Source organism: Tympanuchus pallidicinctus, unplaced genomic scaffold (assembly GCF_026119805.1).
Source record: "Tympanuchus pallidicinctus isolate F22 unplaced genomic scaffold, pur_lepc_1.0 scaffold3, whole genome shotgun sequence".
Lineage (NCBI taxonomy): Eukaryota > Metazoa > Chordata > Aves > Galliformes > Phasianidae > Tympanuchus > Tympanuchus pallidicinctus.
In genome coordinates, this window is record NW_026294747.1 from 100,897,288 (window position 1) to 100,917,115 (window position 19,828).

The 19,828-nt window shown below is 38.0% G+C and overlaps 1 protein-coding gene across 2 annotated transcripts in view; it reads right to left on the bottom strand.

Moving 5' to 3' along the window:
- Positions 1-19,828, bottom strand: part of LARS2 (leucyl-tRNA synthetase 2, mitochondrial) — an 82,545-nt gene that overhangs the window by 61,011 nt on the left and 1,706 nt on the right. For both annotated transcript variants that reach the window (XM_052694217.1, XM_052694218.1), the window contains exons 2-5: positions 19,243-19,498; positions 17,459-17,587; positions 8,031-8,122; positions 4,805-4,865 (exon numbers count right to left, since the gene is read on the bottom strand). In XM_052694217.1, the coding sequence (XP_052550177.1) occupies positions 4,805-4,865; positions 8,031-8,122; positions 17,459-17,587; positions 19,243-19,497 (537 nt within the window). In that variant the 5' untranslated portion in view covers position 19,498. The remainder of the gene's footprint in view (positions 1-4,804; positions 4,866-8,030; positions 8,123-17,458; positions 17,588-19,242; positions 19,499-19,828) is intronic.

A 19,828-nucleotide genomic window follows, 5' to 3' on the forward strand; every position in this document is an offset into this window, starting at 1 on the left:
CCACAAAACCACAAAGAGGAGTGATGGCATCTACCCCCTCCTTCCCACCCATTTTCTCTTTTCCTCCTGTCAGGTTGCTAGCTAAAATATGTATCTGCTGCTGTCACCAAAGCTGATCTTTTAAGCTGACCACTGCTTATTGTTACTTCTCCTTCACCCAACATGAATGACACAATTAAAACAAATCACCTTTACAAGTGGCCTGCGTCCAAGATCAGCAGATATTGCCAAGGTACGCTGAGAAAGAACCTTTATCCCCACACCAACAACTACCTTGCTTAATCCTGTTCTGTCGGCACAGCCATCTGTCCCAGACAGCGTGAAGAAGGGGTCAGTGGTACAAGCTGGTATCAACATGCAGATACAAAGGTATATTTCTTTCTGCAAATACATTCTCAGCTACAGATTAACAGGCATTTTTACTGCGACAGCAGTGAAACTCCATAAGCACCTGGTTCACTTTGAAGTGAAAGAATCAATCACCAGGAAGAGCTGATACAAAACTGCAGCTGTCAAACAATGGTAAAGACAGCAGGACAGAATTTTCAATAAAGAAAATCAAGTTCTGCATGGCAAATTTTTGTCATTAATAAAATTGTTCAAATGCCCTGTCTTAAAATTCATCATTTATTCTAAATCTGCCACATTCTTACAACTGCCTATTTTGTAGCTAAAGAAAAAGGTTATTATACCTTCAAGCAACTTCCACAGCTATTCTTTTTTTTAATATAAGTAATATTTACAGACTACATAGAAATGTTTATTTGCCATAAGATCCACCTGTTCAGTGACACTAAAAACAAAGACAATTTCCTCATTTATTACTAATCACTTTGTTTCTTAGCACTTACACTACGCTGAAGACAGCCATGTTACACTTGACTAAAAAGACAAGAGGGAGAAAAACTGAAATGGATTTTTTCAAGATCTGAGAAGATTAAATATCTTTAATCTCCCATTTTTCTGATTTGGTATTAAATATGGCATATATCACCTAACTGCAAGTATAATTATTGAATTTTTGAACGTTTAGAGTTCAACTGACATTTCTAAATTCATTTGAATATTTGTATTTCAAAGGCCCACAGTTTCATGCATTATTAGCCACAAACATCATGCAGTTCTTACATTTTAGAGCACAAATATCTATCCTGCAAAAAAAAAAAAAAAAAAAAGTAGCCTTATATCAATGGCACCTTTTTCTATTCAATTACAAGTAGGGTGACTGATTATCGGTGAGGGGTGGATAAGAGGAAAATCTAACGGTTAAATCCCTGCCTGCCGTTACATTTCTGTGTGTGCTCGGGCAGAATGATAACTTCAAACCAAAACAATGAGAATTTACCAAAGGTTTCTCCTTTTAAAATGCACAGTGCAGAAGGGCAGTGTTGATCATAGTGAAAAATGCTGGCAGTACAGGCCACCTTTTAGAAGAAAGTTACATAAAAGGCTGGTAAAGTGATGAATGAGCAGTAACGTGCATTCAGCCTGATGGCACCGCTGGGCAAAAGAAAGGGAAAGTCGTACACTGCCTGCCCTTGGTGCGGATGATACAAATCTTCAACAACCGCACGTAAAAATTCTTCTGAAAATAATCTTCAGAAGAAGTGAGAGGCAGTTTGCAGCGCTGTCTGGGGTGGTATTCTGGGGAAATCTGATCAGCAGCAAAGACAAAATTGTTGTTGACTTAAAAACAAAACGTTTTTTATTTTCCAAGTGCTTTAATGTCTCAAAGACATTTTTTCCATCCTTAAACTGCATCTTTTTAACCCTGGATCTGCAGGCTCACAATAGAAATGTTCCCTCTCTTATTTAGCTTTTTATTACTTTAAATCTTTCTCCACAATAACACTGTTTTTCAAAAAATTACTATTTGACACACTTAAAATATCTACATTTCAGGGAAATAATGTCAGAGCAATATCAGTATTCAAGCCTTCTCTAAAGCAAAGTACTTACAGAGCTTTCTTAATGCATTTAATTACATTATAGCTTGCTTACGTTTTCTATTTAGCAGAAAAATTTTCAAGTGCCTTTGTAACCTGGCTTTCTGAAACAATCTCACAATCTCACAAGTTTTTATGCTGTCTTTGTGGAGCTTTGCTGGTTAAGTAATTTCACTGACTGCAACGGCACACAAATCAAAATGAGAAAGCATTTTTAAAGAGAGAACAATGAGAACAAACAGACGGATAACAAGAAACTTCTATTATCCAGGAGAGCTGGGATTTGCTCACAGTAATTTTACCAAGCAAAAAAAAACAAACAAACTAGGCTTCATACTCCTAGACCAAACTTTCTTGAACATCAGACATGACTTTGTAAACAGTCAGCTTCCTCAGCACAGCTCCATGCACTGAATATTCCAAATGCACTTTTTATTCCTTTCTCATCTTTTTTTCCCCCCAACATTTGTAAAACGTACTTAAGTTTTGCCCACATTATCTCAGCTGGCCCTACAGGATTCTTTGGCAGCTATTACAAAATTTCCATGCTTTACAAAGACAATTCACCCCACACTTAAATAGGGGCTGCGTTTCCCCTAGCAGGTACTTGCTAGGTGCTGCACTTCAACAAAATGAAGGAGCATGCTGGAAAAAGACCAATGGAATTTGATTAAAAACCAACTCCTGTTTTGCACAACAGTCTCAGTTAATTAGACTAACTCATATCAAAGATGTTTTTCTCTCATTTTTCATAGGCGTCACTAACACTGTTGGGTTTGTTTGCAGTGTCACAGTATTTTGCAAGCCACTGATTTACTGCTAGACAAATATAGAATAACAATAAGAAAATATTCCTTACCTCAAGGAGCTCACTTTTAAGGTAAGTACCTGCACAGCACGGTGCACTGCTGTGCAAAGATGCTCGAGTTAGCCCAGCAGCAGTACAGTTGAGACAGTAAGATGCTCTGCTCAGTTTAATTAGCCTTGCAGAGAAGCAGGCTTTAGCAGCCTGGACTATACACTGCTGTAACTTAAGCCATTGCTTTCCAAAGACATTCTTTGACCTAGCTTAAACATCTGTGCATTTAATTTAACAGTATACTGTAATACAAGGTACAATAGGTATGTTTCAGGCATCGTACATTTTTTGCCTTGATTAAAAATCTCTGTTTCTAATGGTTACCATCTAGGTCACTCTCACTGCAGTTAATAAGGCAAGCTCTCTAGGTAAAATAAAACTCAAGCAATAAAAATGCAGGCATTTCACTGTGTTTCAAAGTACACAGGTCAGTTGTTTTAAAAACTCATCTTTCAAAAACACAGACTACGTGCCTCTGAAGCATTCTGAATTGTTTTAATTATACAACTGTTAAAAATGAGCTTAGTTGTACAGTATTAATGCCCATTCCAAATATATTCAGAGGCTTCTGAAAGCTCATTAACTATAACATGGTTTGCTAGGAAAGTGGAGATAGGTCTCAAAGAACAGGCACAGGGATGACAAATGAGCTTTCCTTGTACACCTATACTTCCTGACATGGTTTTCATTACTATCAGTTCTCCACCTCTTCTTCAGAACCTAAGGGTCACACAAGGGTCTGTATACACCAGTGAACTTCCCAATTTTCTTCAAAGGCACTCTAGGACATCCAGCTCCTGTGTGTTCCATATGCACATACTGATACGCACACATGATTTCACCATTTCATGCTATTGCTGTATTACACATAGAGAAAACCTCTGAGAAAACAACACTTAAAACTTAAGAAAATAATTGCCAAGAATGTGTGAAGTGAACCTTCAAAGAAGATTTCTTTTCAGAGCAACTTTTGTTACCAAGAAAACTAGAATTTTTATGAAAATGCTCTTACTGAACATCTTGCCATATATAAGATATGACAAAGTACTATTTCATTTTAATGTAGAAACACACAGAAGAAAAAACAACTTCACCTTCTCAATTAACTACAACAGATGATAGGTTTCATACTGCCAGAAAATTAATCCTTCTCCTTTACAGAGCTACAAAACCGTAATAAAAAAATCAAGATTAGCATCTCCATCAGGCTATTCAGAATCATATTAAGGTGATAAGTAACGATTATTGCTAAGAATATAAAGTTAGTGACTGCGGCTGATTCACCAGTTAATGCAATAACCCTACTATGATTGCTTCAAAAATTAATTTCTTTCATTTTTATCTTGAAAGTGAGATTAGCTGTGTCTGGTTGCAGTAGTAAGGTTTTTAAGGTGAACGTCTGACCCTCAAGCATTAGTGTTTTAAATAGAATTTCTAGTTTCCAAAGCAGCCATGATATGGACAACAGTGATAAGGCAGGATTGTCCTTCACGTTTAAAAGAACATAACCAAACTCACATTTTAAGGCACTAGCTTTAAACCATTGACTACATTACAAAACACGCACTGAAAGGAGCACTCCTCCAAAAAAATACATATACGCCTTAACAGAAGTATTCTGCTTCATAAACATCTGTTTAGACTATTACTTAAACTCCTAACAAAGAACATTGCTACTGTGAAAGCAGCAAAAAAGTGGAGAAATATCCAAGTGTAAACACAAAGTAAACATGAAATCACTTTCAGAAGAAAGATTCTCCTACAGTTCCACATAATCAGATTATGCCAATATAATAAAGGTGACAAGTTTGATAAGAAGTATCATAGAAGGTCTATTTACCACTTAAGCCAAATGCAATTTTACAGCTTACAGCAACAACCTAACCTGCTCACTTTCAAGGCTTCTATGTTGTCATGTTCAAAATCTTAAAGTTCCAGATTTTGCAGTATTTCACCACAAAAAAAATAAAACAGCATATTCTAGAAAAGAAAATCTTACCCTTTCCCAAGTGAAAGACAGACCTAGTGCATCAAACTGTTCCCTCATGTGTTGAATATTACTGCAGAAAGAAAAAAAGAGAAGTATTCATTTACAATTACTCACATCATGTGACTGCATTTAACTTCAGGTGCTTGTAAAACTCTGAGAAACCAAAAGTACCAGTTAACATCTACACACTATTATCTCTCTACCAATCATGTACAATAATCTGTCAGAATATTCATCTTAAATAATAATTTTAAAAATCACTATTCTGGTATGCATCCTGGTTCCATTTCAATGGCTGTGCATACAATTGTTCTGTACATATTTGGATGCAGGTTTCAGATATACCCAACGATTCCTTTCTGTACAACACATCTTCTGTCTGGTATTGCTAGGAGTGCAGAGCTCCACTTAAACCTGAAAAGGTTTCCCAGAAGAGTAATATCAGTACAAGCAAACAAGAAAATCTTACAGAGTCACAACTTTCAATAGGAGAAATTGTACCTTCAGTAATACTGCTCAAAGTAAATTCCCACTCAAACTACCTACTTAAAAATATCAAATTCCAAGGTATTCTCACAAAGCTTCTGCCTCTACCCTGATTTTTGCTAACAAAGGCTTCTTTATGTTTCATTTAAGCAATTCCACCTTCATCAGTTTTTTTCCCCGACTTTGAGAATGTAAGGAGTAATAATCAATTGAAGCTCATTTTTAAGTCACCTCTTTAGAACATGATGATGTGAATTTCGCTGCTCACTCCTGAATCAAGGAAGCTGAGATGTATATGTTGTTCCCCCTTTCAAAGAGGTGTCAGCCTCTATTCCATGGATGACTAAAACGTGTCCCATATTACAGCTCCACATACACCTGTCATGTCTGCTGCAAGCTTCAGAAATATTTAGGACAGGAGACAGTGGATAAGATAAATTTACTGACTAGAGTGGTCAGAATTTATCCTGCCTGTACAATGAACCAATTTCCTTCCTCTGTAAAATCACACGTGGAGAAAAAAAAAAAAAAAAAAAAAAAAAAAAAAGCTACAGAAATTATTTTCTTGCTTGGATGTTACAATCAGTCCCAATGATGATGTGCTAACTTGTCTATGAGTTAACTAGCAATATTATAACAACAACTGAGACAACTGTTCTTTCCAGTACTAAATTTTAAAGGCGAAATTTTACTTCCCCTATGAAATATCTTGCACATATAACTACTAGCCAAATTGGTTCAAACATGTGAAACAACAAGAAAAAAGACACTGCTCAAGCAGGGTCCTGCCACACGTTTCCATGTGATCCCATTGGATGAAGCAAGCTGAGCTGACAGGGCAGCCAACTATTGCCCAGCCTCTGCCCCACAGGCTCACCATTTTTCTGCTGAGCTCATTCAGCTCACTTAGCCAGCAGAACAGCTTTCTTCTGAGCAGTTTAACAAGATGTCCTGAGTACCAAAGCTAATATAATAGGTGAGGAGGGAGCACGTGGCAGTGAGGAGAAAACCCTGGCCTTTTTGTAGTCAGCAAGTACACATGTCAGCCTAGTTCTCTCTGGACTACAAACTTCAATCTTTGTGCCTCATTTGACATGTAAATACAGATCACAGTAATGCTCCTTCTGGTGAAGACTCTGACAAGATAATAGAGTTAAAAATGAGCCATTTGGATATAATAGATACATTGATTTTTACAGCTTAGCTACAGCAGGCTTGTTAAATGAAGATAGAAATCACCAGCCTACCCACCATACTCTTCAGAAAAATAATAAGCTCCTGTAACCAAAGCAGTGTATTTGTCCAAAGCGACACACAATGATAGCAGATTTTTTTGCTGAGAGTCCAGGCAATGTTTCTACATAGCCACAGGTTTCCCATTTCCTTTTTGCTAACTTCACATATGGTATAACTGATGTCTCACAACACACTGTGCACACTGGCTTTCCAGGCTTGGTCAACAAATGAAAACAATGGTTTGGTTTTCATTTTCTTTCTTTTTCTTGGTGGCAACAGATATTTTCATAGCAAGCCAACAAGAAGGAAATTTAGAAAATTGAGCATAAATGACACAGAACTTGTCTACACTGAATTACATGCATTTTCCTTAAGCTAATTCAGTTGCCACCATATTTTAGTAGGAAAAATAGCAAATGATCTTAACCAAAAATCAGAAGCATGCAAGACCTTAACAGGAACAGCATTATCTCAAGGTCTGTTCTGGGCTAGGGTAGAGTTAACTTTCTTCCTAGACGCTGGTATGGTGCTGTGTTTTGAATTTAGGATGATAATAATGTTGATAACTGACATTTTAGTCATTGCTGAGCAGCACTTGCACTAAGGCAAAGTGTTTCCAGCTTCTTGCTGCCCAGTGAGGAGCTGGGGGTGCACGAGGAGTTGAGAGAGGCACAGCTGACCCAGACAGGCCAGAGAGATGTCCCATACTCTGTGGTGTTGTGCTGAACAGTAAAACAAGGGGGACTTGGTTGGCAGGGGCTGCTGCTTGGGCTGGTAGTAAGTAACTGTATCGCATGTCATAGCTTTGTTTATTCTTTTTGTCCTCTTTCTTTCCTATCCCTCCTTACTAAATTGTTTTTATTTCAACCCACAAGTTCCTGATCCTTCCAGTTTTCACCCCAACCAGCTGGGGGGCAAAAGAAGGGGGGGATGCTGTGTGGTGCTTGGCTGTGTGCAGGGATAAGCCACGAGGTGCAAAAATATACCACAGCTTCAGGAATGCACCTAGAGCACAAGAAGCAACTCCACTTGGAAAACTAGTTTCTGAGCCTCATACAACAACAAATTCTGAGGTCTAAAGCACAAAATTTTCTCAAAATTTCTCAGCAATAATGGCTGCTAATCATTTTTAAAGACTCGGTCTCAAATGAGAAAATTAACTTCTTTCTCACAGTACTGAAAACTGCCAGTAAACCTAAACACGTAGCTCTTAACTGTGTATTCGACATTAAGATTTAACTCACTTTAGCAGAATGCTGACTTATTTCTTATTCACCACTTTAGACATTTGGGAAATGTCACTTTTCCAATACTCTAGCTGATTACAAGTAATTGAGAAGAAAGACCTGAAAATCATCTTGACACATCAAGCTTATGAAATTGAGTCACCTGCACACTTCTACAAAACAACAGCAAATTAGCCTTCTTGCTACACTGCTGTTTTTGCTCTGTTTTGTTTCTTGCTGGGCTCCACATCCAGACTTTTACACTACCAATATTCATTAAAAATCACCTTTGTGTCCAGCTTGCAGGGTGAAGACCATGCTCAATTGCTGCATTTTCTGCTGGTAAACCAAATGCGTCCCATCCCATTGGATTTAGCACCTGCCAGCAAAAAATGAAAAACACAATCTTATGCAACCTTCTGGAATGACATTAGCAACACACACAAGCCTCAAAATAACCAACCATGGTTTGCATTTTAGCATTTGCTTTATCTGAATTGAACTTCTTCAAAGCATGCCCACGAGGGCTACTTCTGTTTTAAGTGATGAATATGAAACAAACTCGCTATCAACAATTTGATGTTAGAGGGGGCTCATGGTATTACACAATAAATCCTCAAGACTATTTCAATACTGAGTTGGCAGTGACAAAAATCAAACCTTTGTAATTTGTATGGTGGTCAAAATTAGCAGCAGATGTTACAGCTAAGCAGAATCAAATATTCACCTCACAGAAGGAAAAGAAGAAAAGAAGCAAAATTATTTGAACCAAGGGTTTTATAACTATACCTGATGTGCAGACTACTAATTGTTTCTCCTTTTGCTGAAGAGAAAAAAAATACAACATGCTCTATGATAACCTTACATCTGTCAGATAAAAATGAGATGATGAGGAAAAATATTTTGGTCAAGTTTTACTTTAAAAATCTGTTGTAAATATAGACTGCAGACTGACACTATGTATTTCAGGACCTCAAATAAATGAAGGTTAAAAATGTTTAACAAATATATACAGTATAGTTTTTATTGAAATGTCTCTCTCTCCTTTAAGGTGAGAACTATTTAGAAAAACAACTTATCTAGCAAAAAAAGTATATATCCAAAAAACTCTAAGAATTAAGACAAGAATGGTCAGTGCTTGATCTACTGTCATTAGACACACTTACATGTCAGGTAAAATCCAATCCCACTTTTTATACCTACAAATGTGCAATACACTCAACCAATACAATTGTAGTTACAAAAGCTTAATGATACCCCCCAAATACATACTTACATAAAGAACTTGTTCTTCAGTAGCATGTAAGCAAAAAGCAGTAAGAAAGCAAGCCCAGCAATACTAATCTTATAAGCTAACTCCATAGAGAAAAATCGTTTATTATAGGCATGTTTATAAAGGTGCCTTTGGCATCCACTGAGCACAAAAGCAAAATAATTTAACAAATATGACTCCTAAGTATTCTAGTTTTTAATGCTGAGCTTAAACTAAACCTACAGCATATGATTATATGCAGACAGTGCAGCAATAAAACAGGTTTTAACCTGTGATCAGCCACCTCTCATGGCAGTACAATAAGTGCCTATACAAACCACATTTTTGATGTAAAAATCTAATAGAAATCAAAATGCTATAATGTCTTAGAAATGCCCCCCTTTATCAGAGAGATTACTCCTCATGTTACAATGTCAGAAAATGTCAGACTTGGATTTGAACTTCTCACTTCCTTGCATTTTAAGCATTCAGTGGAAACATCTCATTTGGAGCCTATGCCACTTGACATGCCCTGCTGATGCACACCTGCCCCCAGCCCTTTCCCCTTCCATAACCCCACCATAGATAAAGTTACTGGTATAAAAGAGGGGGAGAAAAAAAAAAAAAAAAAAAAAAAAAAAGGTAAACCTTACAGAAACTGCAAATCTCAACAGAGTTTTGTAAGGACACAGTAAAGTATTACTTTGTATAGTTCAATTTGATCGTTACTCATGCTGGCCAGCTGGCTAACAGAAATGACCACACAAGCCAGGTATTTTTTCCATGTGGTATATAGACTTCCTCTTTTTTAAGCCCCATTTCTTTAGCTGAACAAATGCATCCCCAGAAATGTTTTCTTTTACTGATATACATTAAGCGAGATTGAATAAAGAAGTTACTCCTGGCAAATGTCTGTAAAACCTGGCTTTGGAATATCTGCTGGGTACAGATGGATAGCCAAAGCCAAGGCACAACAAAGCCATTTCTCACACTCATGAGCAAAAGGATGAGGAAATGACAGCTTCACTCCTGGCTGCAGACTCCTTGACTGGGCTGACTGATGCTCAGACAGCTAGCATGCACACATTTTATCCCTGTACCATCAGCACTAGCAGGAGTTATCTGCTCACACAGATCTTCCCAATTCTATCACGTATATTAACAATATCACACAGCGTACTCACTTATCACAGTCAAATACAGTTCAATTTAACAACCAATAGCATTCCTTGAGTTGAAGGGCTGAAGAAATATACTACAAGTTTCAGGAAGAAACCTGAATTTAAAGAGATATTAAAAATATCCCCAGGTGATTCTGTGATTCTGTGATTAATCTCCAGGATAGATCTATTTATATAGTTGCTATAGAGATGAATGTAACATGCACGGTGGTTTAAAAAAATGATTTCAAGTTCATTGTCTTCTGTACCGTGAATAGATGTGAAAGGTCTGTGAAATGCAATTGCCTAAACAACAGGTCAGCTTCTGGCTGCAAAGCGTGTTACCCGCCTTCATGCAGCACCTGGCGTTATGTCTTAAATTGACTTAGCCAACACAAAACAAGGCTGAGATAAACTATATAGGTCCTACAAACACAAAAAAATCTCAAGAGACATGGAAGAGAAGAAAAAAATACGCTACTAACTACTAACCTGTCAAAAGTTGGCACGAAGAATAAAGGAACAGTTCAATTGCCCTGCTTAAAACAAAGTAAAATAGTAACAAAGCAATCTGGAAGACCAGAGGGTATTCCTTGAAGATCTCTAGGGCTTGGCCAAAGGTTCTAACTAGTAGAAAACATGGCTGCTCCCTCTAATACTACAGATGAACAGAAAGAAAAGAAAAAGAGAGTCATCAACTTTCTTAAATGCTGACAAATTGATTCTGACAGTGGCCTTTAAACTTCATGCAATCACGGGATCAATCCTGCTCACTGGAGTGACTGTTCTTCCAAGCATCACTTCTTCATACAGATGAGATCCTCTCCAGATCACTTGGAAAAAGACAATAATGAACCTATCTTGTAGGAGAGAAGCCTGCGTAATCTGAAGATGTCTGTGCCAGGTAAAAGAAAGCAGATTATAGCCTCACAGCCATTTTAAGATGGCAGAAGCCAGCGCAGTCCCCACAGTCAGCTAGCTGTGTTTCTGCAGTTGTTCCTTCTTTGCATGAATTCTCCCTTTGTGGGCACAGGCACTGGTAGGTCCTCACAGCGAAGCAATTACTTACACTCTGCCTGGTTAAAAACACCAGCTTAGTTATTCACACCAATGACATGCCATAAGATCCTCAGGAGTTTGCACAGTCAGGCAGGACTGAATATTCTCTGCCACTCAACACTCTACATTTTGCACAGGACCATGAAGTGATATATGGGCACACGGAAAACTTTTCACAAGCAGATTATTAAAAAGGAAAACAGCTGCATCTTGAAACACCTAAACCCAAAGTCTCTGAATTCATACTGGCTTGTAGCAAAGGAGTAAGGATCATTTCACAATACAGCCAGAAATCTGCCATTAATGTCTGGAGCTCTCAATGTGACTGTGGGAGTAAGCAGAAGAATTCACTCTGAGGGCTCAGCTCTTCCTCTCAGAAGATTTCCATCTGCCATGACAGTCAGCCCATCACACTGACACTAGTGGGTGAGATCAGTAAGCACGACATAACACAAAGCTGACAATGATCTTTTAACACTCAGTTCTATGCCTCCATCAGTATAACTAGGAAAAAATTATGCAGTGAATTGTTCTTAATGTTTGTAAAGAAGCAAGAACCTGACTGCTTGCCTCAAGTGCTCAGTGTGTCCGAACGCTATGACCAGAGAGCAGATGCATATTGCTTAAATCTAGATCGACGCACTCTAAACTCTAAGAAAGCAAGCACAAGTAGCATCAAAAAACGTCTGTCAATAGATATTTATCTACAAAGAGTACGTGATAAGACACTCAAAAATGAAAAGGCTGCTGACTACGTGCATCAATATAACAAAGCCTGCACATGTGTCTATAGTTACAGTGTCCTGACACAACTGATGTGAACTAATTCCAATTGCTGATTAAATAGCTGATCCACACCTACAGGTTCCATCTTCCAGAAACCACCCCTGGCTTCAGTGGCAACTTCTTGTCATTCTCCCTGCACTTGATCTCACAAGTGTGCACACAAGTGAGACAAGAAGGATGCAAGGGCAAAGGACAGCAGAGCTGATACTTCTACTGGCTGCCTAAATAAGGCTGCACTGAGCAGGCTGAAAAACCTGTAAAATCTGTAAAATCAAACCTTCACTGAATGCAGCATAGATTGACTTTTAATTGCACTAGGTAGTAAACACTGCTTACCCAGAGAGCAGTGCTCAATGGCTCAGTATTTGGATGGTGGAGATTGATTACAAGTGCTGTTCCTCAGGGGTCAGAATGACATCAACAGAGGAACTAAGAGAACCTTCAGCAAGTGTGAGCAGATGACACCAAGCTGTGGGGGGCAGTCAACACACCTGAAGAACAGGATGCCATCCAGAGGGACCAAGGCAGGCTGGGGCAGTGAGCCCAAGAGAACCTCATGAGGTTCAACACATCCAAGTGCAAGATCTTGCATCTGGGTCATAGCAACCCTCACTTTAGTACAGACTGGGGGATGTAAGGATGGAGTGCCCTGCCAACTGTATCCTGGGCTGCATCAAAACAAGCATGGCCAGCAGGGCGAGGGAGGTGATCCTGCCCCTCTGCTCTGTGCTGGTGAGGCCTCACCTGGAGTACTGCATCCAGATGTGGAATCCACAGTACAGGAGAGAGAGAGGGGAGATTTAGATTGGATATAAGGAAATATCATTTTACAATAAGGGTACTGAGGCACAGGAACATGCTGCCCAGAGAGCTGGTGGATGCCCCATATGTGGAGACACTGAAGTTCAGGCTGGACAAGCCTGCGAGCAACCTGATCTATAAAAGTCCCTTCCAATTCAGATGATTCTGATTCTTTGATGACAACAGCCAAAAACCACCACCACCACCAGGAAGAACAAAGAGATAGGGAACACCTGGAAATAGATTAAAATAATGAATCTGAGTAGCGTGCACAGTCTAGCAAGAAGTATTTCAGTGATTCTCTGCAGTCACAATGCGGCACATTTTGATAAAGCACTTTGAAATTAAAAAATAATCAACCCACGCAGATTTTAATCAAAACACAGTAAAACTCTGCTTACATAACGCTCTCATTTAGTTCTCATTCCCACAAGATACAAAATACAAAAACTTATTCCAAGTCCACACACGATCTCTAACATTTAGAACACGAAGGTGTCTCTCTCCTCCGTAATCTCTCACATTTTTGTCTAGCTTAATTGCATTTAAGCTAGCATCTCATTTTCTCCCTCCTTTCAAAACGTAATAGTGTGAGCTAATTAACACCTTTGGTATTTGTTAAGGCTCAATTCACATAGGATATCTGCTATATTTTCCACGTGATTTGTACTACAGAAAATAGTTTCACCAACTTAACACACAAAGAGAGGTATAGAATACCTGCTAATATTGACTGGAAAATGGGAATGTATTGAAATAGCACATCCTACTGATGAATTCATTATGAAGTTTTAATTAAACTTGCCTCTCCATTCACTTTTGCGATTTCAAGAGTATTAAGATTCACAGCTGGAAAGGAAAACAAGTAATGAAAATACATCCAATTTAAAAAAAGATGTTCTGGACAAAAAGAAAGTGTTCCTTAGGTCGTTTGGGGATATTGTGGAAATATTACTGAAAATATTCCAACCTCATCTATCAGGAGCAGTTTGAGTAGAAGTGACAAAATCCAATCCCAATGTACCAGAATTTCACCAGTACTGGCCAATGACCATCCTCATTTCTGTACAACTCATACGAGAGCCTCACGGTGGTATCAATTTCAATTCAAAATTTTATTAAAAAGATAGCATAGGAACTATTGAGCTGAATCACTCTGCTTACTGATTGCTAAGAGAATTATCTTCAATCCTCTGAGAGGCAAAAATTATCCACTTTGGAATTTATCAAAGACATGATAATGATAGCATGATAAAGTAATGGTAAATACTTTTTCCCTGAGCAGTGGCTGACTGGAAATATCTGCCATGGTGAAAATCACCATGACTATCTATAATTTGTACTTGGCACTCTCAACTAATGAATAGGAACTTTCTTAACTTCTTACAAAACCCTTGCATTTGACTTCACAACACACACGTATGCTCGCAGAGAAAAGAAAACCATATTTTAGCTCCATATTTGTTTACTAACAGATAAGAAATTGTAAATTAAAATTTGCAAGCTACTTATTGGGAAAAGTGTGGCTCACTGCATTTATGCTAAGAAACCTTTACTGTTTACAGCCCCTGCATGAAGTCTCCAAACTTCACCTTTAGCGATTACAATGTAAAGTCGTCATCATCTAACAGATGTACCCTACTAAGTATTTAGCCAGCATCCTAACACAAATGCACTAAGGAGTTTGCTTCCCACACACTGCCCACAGGCATTTGAGGAGCGCTGGACTAACAGACAGCACTTCATCGGTCAGATCTTCCAGTGAAACAAACAGGATTTCAGTGCCCATTAGCACAACCCAACGTGCTGACCCCGAAGGCACAGTGCTGCTGATTACCTCAGTGCTGACACAGACACCTTCCTGTAGCTCCTACAGCAAACACTGCAAAGCTCATCACTCATCAGGACATTGAAGAAGTGATTGCCTATTGTGATGCTACATTTGCATTCAATCCCCCCCCCACTTAATAAATCACTAGCATTCATGCATCACAGATAAGGCTGCTGCTCATTAGGTGATCTGTTCGATTGTCCATGTTGAGTGTTGTTTGTCACTAGTATCATCTATGGCTTTATGCTGAAGTAATGTTTATCTCAAAAGCCGAGGACGAAGTGCAAAACAAAACAAAAAAAAAAAGGTATTTTCCCACTTCCCAAGTTGTTGAAGTACAGCCAGCTTTCTGGCAGCTAGGAGCGTATCACCTCTCTATTTTTATTGAAACAAAAACAGATTCTATACTGCCAGGAAAAAGAAATACTCAAGTTCCATTTTTGAAAAAGTGAATACAGCACTAAATGATCTTCCCAGCTAAGATATCAAACTACCTCCAGTATGAAGAAATTCCACGGACACATTCCAAAGAACAGTTCCAATTTACTAAAGGAACTCTAATCCAGTTGTAAAGCCATTCGAATTTACCCTTAAGTATTATATCAAATAAGCCAATTCTTTGCCTGTTCAGATTTAATCAATATGAAAGAAACTGTTCTCTCATGAAGGCGTTCTCTAAAAAAACCCCACCTTATTCAACATACATTACTGTCTTACTCAGCCATATAAAGTAACATAGAAATAACCTTCCCTCCCTGCTATCTTCCCTTGCTGTTGCTGGACAACAAATAAGTTGCCTTAGTCTGAAGCTTTCCTTGGGCACTGTGAGTCTGAATGTTTCCACCTATGCTCTTCATAGTAACTGCTCACTCTTCACTGTATAACAAACATTTGCTATGTAAACATCAGCAGCCACTCAATTTTCAAATATGCAATACTAATGCTGAGCTTCCTGCAATAAAAAAGCAAGACAATTACTTTAAAAAATATGCATTAGTGTGTATCATCTTGAAGTTTCCTTTTTGTGTACAGAGGAATTTCAGTAATTCCCTGACCACAGGGAAAACTACTTTTATTGGGCATGTCACATTTTGTATCTAATAAGACAATTACATCACAGCCTATAACCATCACAATGGAAATCCTTAACAGATTGGATAACTGCAAAAGCATCCAGACAAAACTCCTAAAGCAAATAGATCAACAGTGTGAAGAAAATAAGTTATGAAAACTAAATCTAGCTGATGGAGAAATTAGCATGACTATTAAAAAACAAGTTTTTAGGCTAAGTAGAAGTCTGAACAAGCTAATGCACACCACTAGCACAACAGCTCTTAGTCCAACACACTCAGAAATGATCTGAGAGTCTTAAATGCTTTCTGATAGTACCTGAGGGCTGTATTGCTTATCTGCCCACCTCTAGTCACAGCCTAATCATAAACAGATGCTCCAAGTAGTTAATGCAATGGAAGATAGAACTTCTAGTAGAAATTCAGCATGTTCTACAGGCACTCTAATATGCTTAAATCATTTTCTTTGCTTTAGCTAGAACAAGAGGAAGCATGTTCTCATTTCCTGAACAGAAAATTAGCTGATATCTCTGCCATTGCTGCTGAGAAATAACCTATGTTCTGGAAGGGTATGTCCAGTGGTCTTGAACAAAGGTCTCATCAGGGTTCCAGTTGGATTTTATTTTATTTTTTTTTTTTTAAAGAGAGCTGAATTATTCATTTAGAGAAGTTGGGACAGATTATTATTAAAAGACACATTGTGGTTTTTTTCCTCTTTAAAAGTCTGTGTGATTTTCCTTTTTCTTGTAATTTTAAAAGTGTGAGAATGCATTCCTGTAAAATAAGACATATTCAGTGCATGGTAGTTCCATCATTGGCATCAAATTAGCAGTATTTGGAAAGACAACACACTGACTAATTCAGAGACAACACCTTTAGGGTCTCATGGACTGTAATAAATCCATGAACTTCTAGCAAGGAGAATGCACTTAGTACCACAACCAACACTTGTTTCATTTCACCTTCATCTGCACTCTGAGGTTTTGATTCCTGTTTTACTGATCTTCTCTCTCATACGTTCCTTTTTCAGACTCAGATTTTTGCCTAAAGTGATTTGTTCTTCCCCCCCCCACACTCCAAAATAGAATACTCCCCTTTCCATGTTCCTCTTTCCCCATTCTCAACGAATTCCCCCTACCAAATGTCTTCTCTCCCTTTAAAATGTTTGTCACTCAGGCCTCAATTCTACAATGTTACCCACCAGACTTCATGGCAGAGCACCAACCATGATCCCATCCATAGGCTGCAGGGATCAAGCTCCCAACCATACCTTCTGCTCGGTGCACAGAGAAAAGGGAGAGAGGGAGGAAGGAGGAAGGGAGCAGAGACATGGATGGTGCTGACTTCTGAAGCTTATCAGTTTTATGTTCTCAGCTACAGGATACAAACTTCTCCCTCAATTTTCTGCACAGATTTCATTCAGGCCTCCAGTCTTCTCTCATAGCAACAGTGTGGCCCACACTTCTCACTGACATTGTGCCATGCACTAACAGAAAACAGCATCAGCTACACCATTAGAGATAGTTTCTAAAGATCAGTTAGCAACAGTGAGCTCTGAAGATCACATTTTTTTAACAGTCTCAAATTTCAGTATTCAGAAGTCGAAAAGTTACTACCTAGTATTCATAGCTTATAACACAACTAAGTCTCTTCAGAAAACGGTAATTTCCTGTCCAATTACATTAACACATTCAGAAAACAAAACAGAAAACAAATAGGAAACAAAAAACCAACCCTACTGCAGATTCTGTCTTACCTGCATCCCTCTCATTTTCTGATACCGAGCAACAGTATCACTGATGGTGTAGACACGAACGTGACCCATGTGAAGCTTTCCAGAAGGATAGGGGAACATAGAAAGCACATAAAACTTTGGTCTTGATTTCTAAAAAGGAATTGTTAGAAAGTTTTAACCACAGGTTAGCATTTCCTGGAATAAATACACGTGTACATTACAAACTACAAATTACCATGAAAAGAAACAAAATCCAGATCCTCAGCAAAAATCCTGCAAACTCCAAAGTTGGGGCCTGCAGAGATGTTTTACCAGACTTCGCAGCCCTTTCATCAATTTACATTGATGGTTATATGACACTTGAAAGTCACATTTTTAATAAGCTTTTACTTAACTAAAGATAAATTGACAGCAGCTTAACAACCAGCACTCTGTACCATAGCAGCTGTATGTATGTATTACCTGCATACAGCTAATGCCTCCAATCAACTAAAGAGAACGATAGATAAACTCTGAAGTTTCAGTAAGTGTTTTACACTGTATTTACAATGAATATGGAGCTTGCACATGGCCAAGTTTGTGTAACATACTGAGAAACTACCTCACTTCTAATGGTACAAACATCCACTGAAGTGAAACTCCTCAGCTTTACTCTTACACTCAGATACAAAGTAGTCTTAAAATCCTTATCCTGAAATTTAATTTAGACAGGCTTGAGTAAACTGACAAAAGTTACAGAGGAAATCAAACACGGTATCTCCCATAACTTATTCGTAAAATGTTTTGATTGCCACTGAATTTATCTTTGATACATGCTTGATAAGCTATTACATTATTTTTCTTTTAATAACGATGCAACAACAAAAAAAGAAGATGGGGATTTATTATTCTGAACTCTGCTCTATATTCATATTTATCATATTGCCTCTTAATAAGAGATTTTCTACTTTAACAGTCAGGACAAAACAAATACGTACTTTAAAATGCCATTCATAACTTAACATATGTATTATATGTACAAACTATCTACACGTACATGTATTAGCACATAATAAAAGGAAAAAGGCTTAAGTTCGTGCCTTCCCTTCTAGACATACACATACCTGCTATTTTCATCTCAGTTTTCTTTGTCAGAAAAAGCAAGCCCCCTTCCTACCTTTGACAGTTGGATAGCATTGATTTGTTTTGCTGGAGAAAGGGCACATTTTTAGGACAGAAGAACATGCAAACAAGAGGGGGCCAAAAATAAGTTTTGATTTCTATGTGACTGAGCGTAACTGAGAAATCAAAGAGTCAAATACAGAGGCTACAGTTGTTTTCAACATCTTTCATTGCATGGGAATGTATTTTTTTCTTTAAGTTACTCATTACTTCTAACTCACTTTAAAACAAAACACATTGTTTAAAAAAAGCAACTTCCCGCAACAAAGATCACAGTGCCCAGTATAATAGCTTGTCATAAGCACACGGAACATTACTTCAAAAAGTTATGAAAGTAAAATGCTTTAATGCTTTTAATGCTTTAAATAATTTCTGAATGTAATACAAAATTGGAAGAAACAATTGAGTAAACACTGTGTACATTTACAAGCTCATACTCTGCTGAACACCATGTTCTTCCTTCCTTCTCCCACCCACTGCAGTATTTGCTTTTAATAATCTACTATTTTATAAAAATATTCCCCTCTCAACTATAATATAAACCTCATCATTGTGAGCTAATTGCTTTAAGGATTTTTAAATTAATTTTATTTTAAGGATACAAAAACATCAAACATAATTTGTAAATTTCTCACAACGCTTACATCTGTTTCTGAAATTCTGCAGAACTGCTCCTTTATTCTTGGGAACCACCAGTTTTCCACTCTTCTCCTTGTCTCCTGCCCATAGCTTTTCTCCCATCTCCCCGTCTCGCTGTAAATAGTTCTGATACAAACAGGAACCAGATTCCTCTGCCGTTTAACGAGTGCCAAGAAGCCATTCATCTGTTTGTTCAAACATGAGGAACAGGCACCAACTCTCTGACAAACCGACTGCATTCTTAGTGCTACCGTGTCCATTCTGAAAGATAAAAACACACAGCTCAGTCTCCAATACAGAGCAGTATTCCAGAGGTTACAAGATTATACAGCAACTTGGTAACTGAAATACTTTTTTGCTCAGTTTAGACTACTTTGTTTTCTATTTGCATTTCATTCCCATGCACTTAAATTATACAAGCATTTATGTTTTATCTAAGAGAATGAACTGTGGACCTTACACTGAGCAACACTGTTATGATAGATTGCTTCTCTAGCACTCCAACTCCCATAAAAGCAGCATTAGTCACTGAAGACCCAAGGAACTCAGCTGACTGAACAGAAGTGGGCTAACGGTGTTAGTAATCATTTA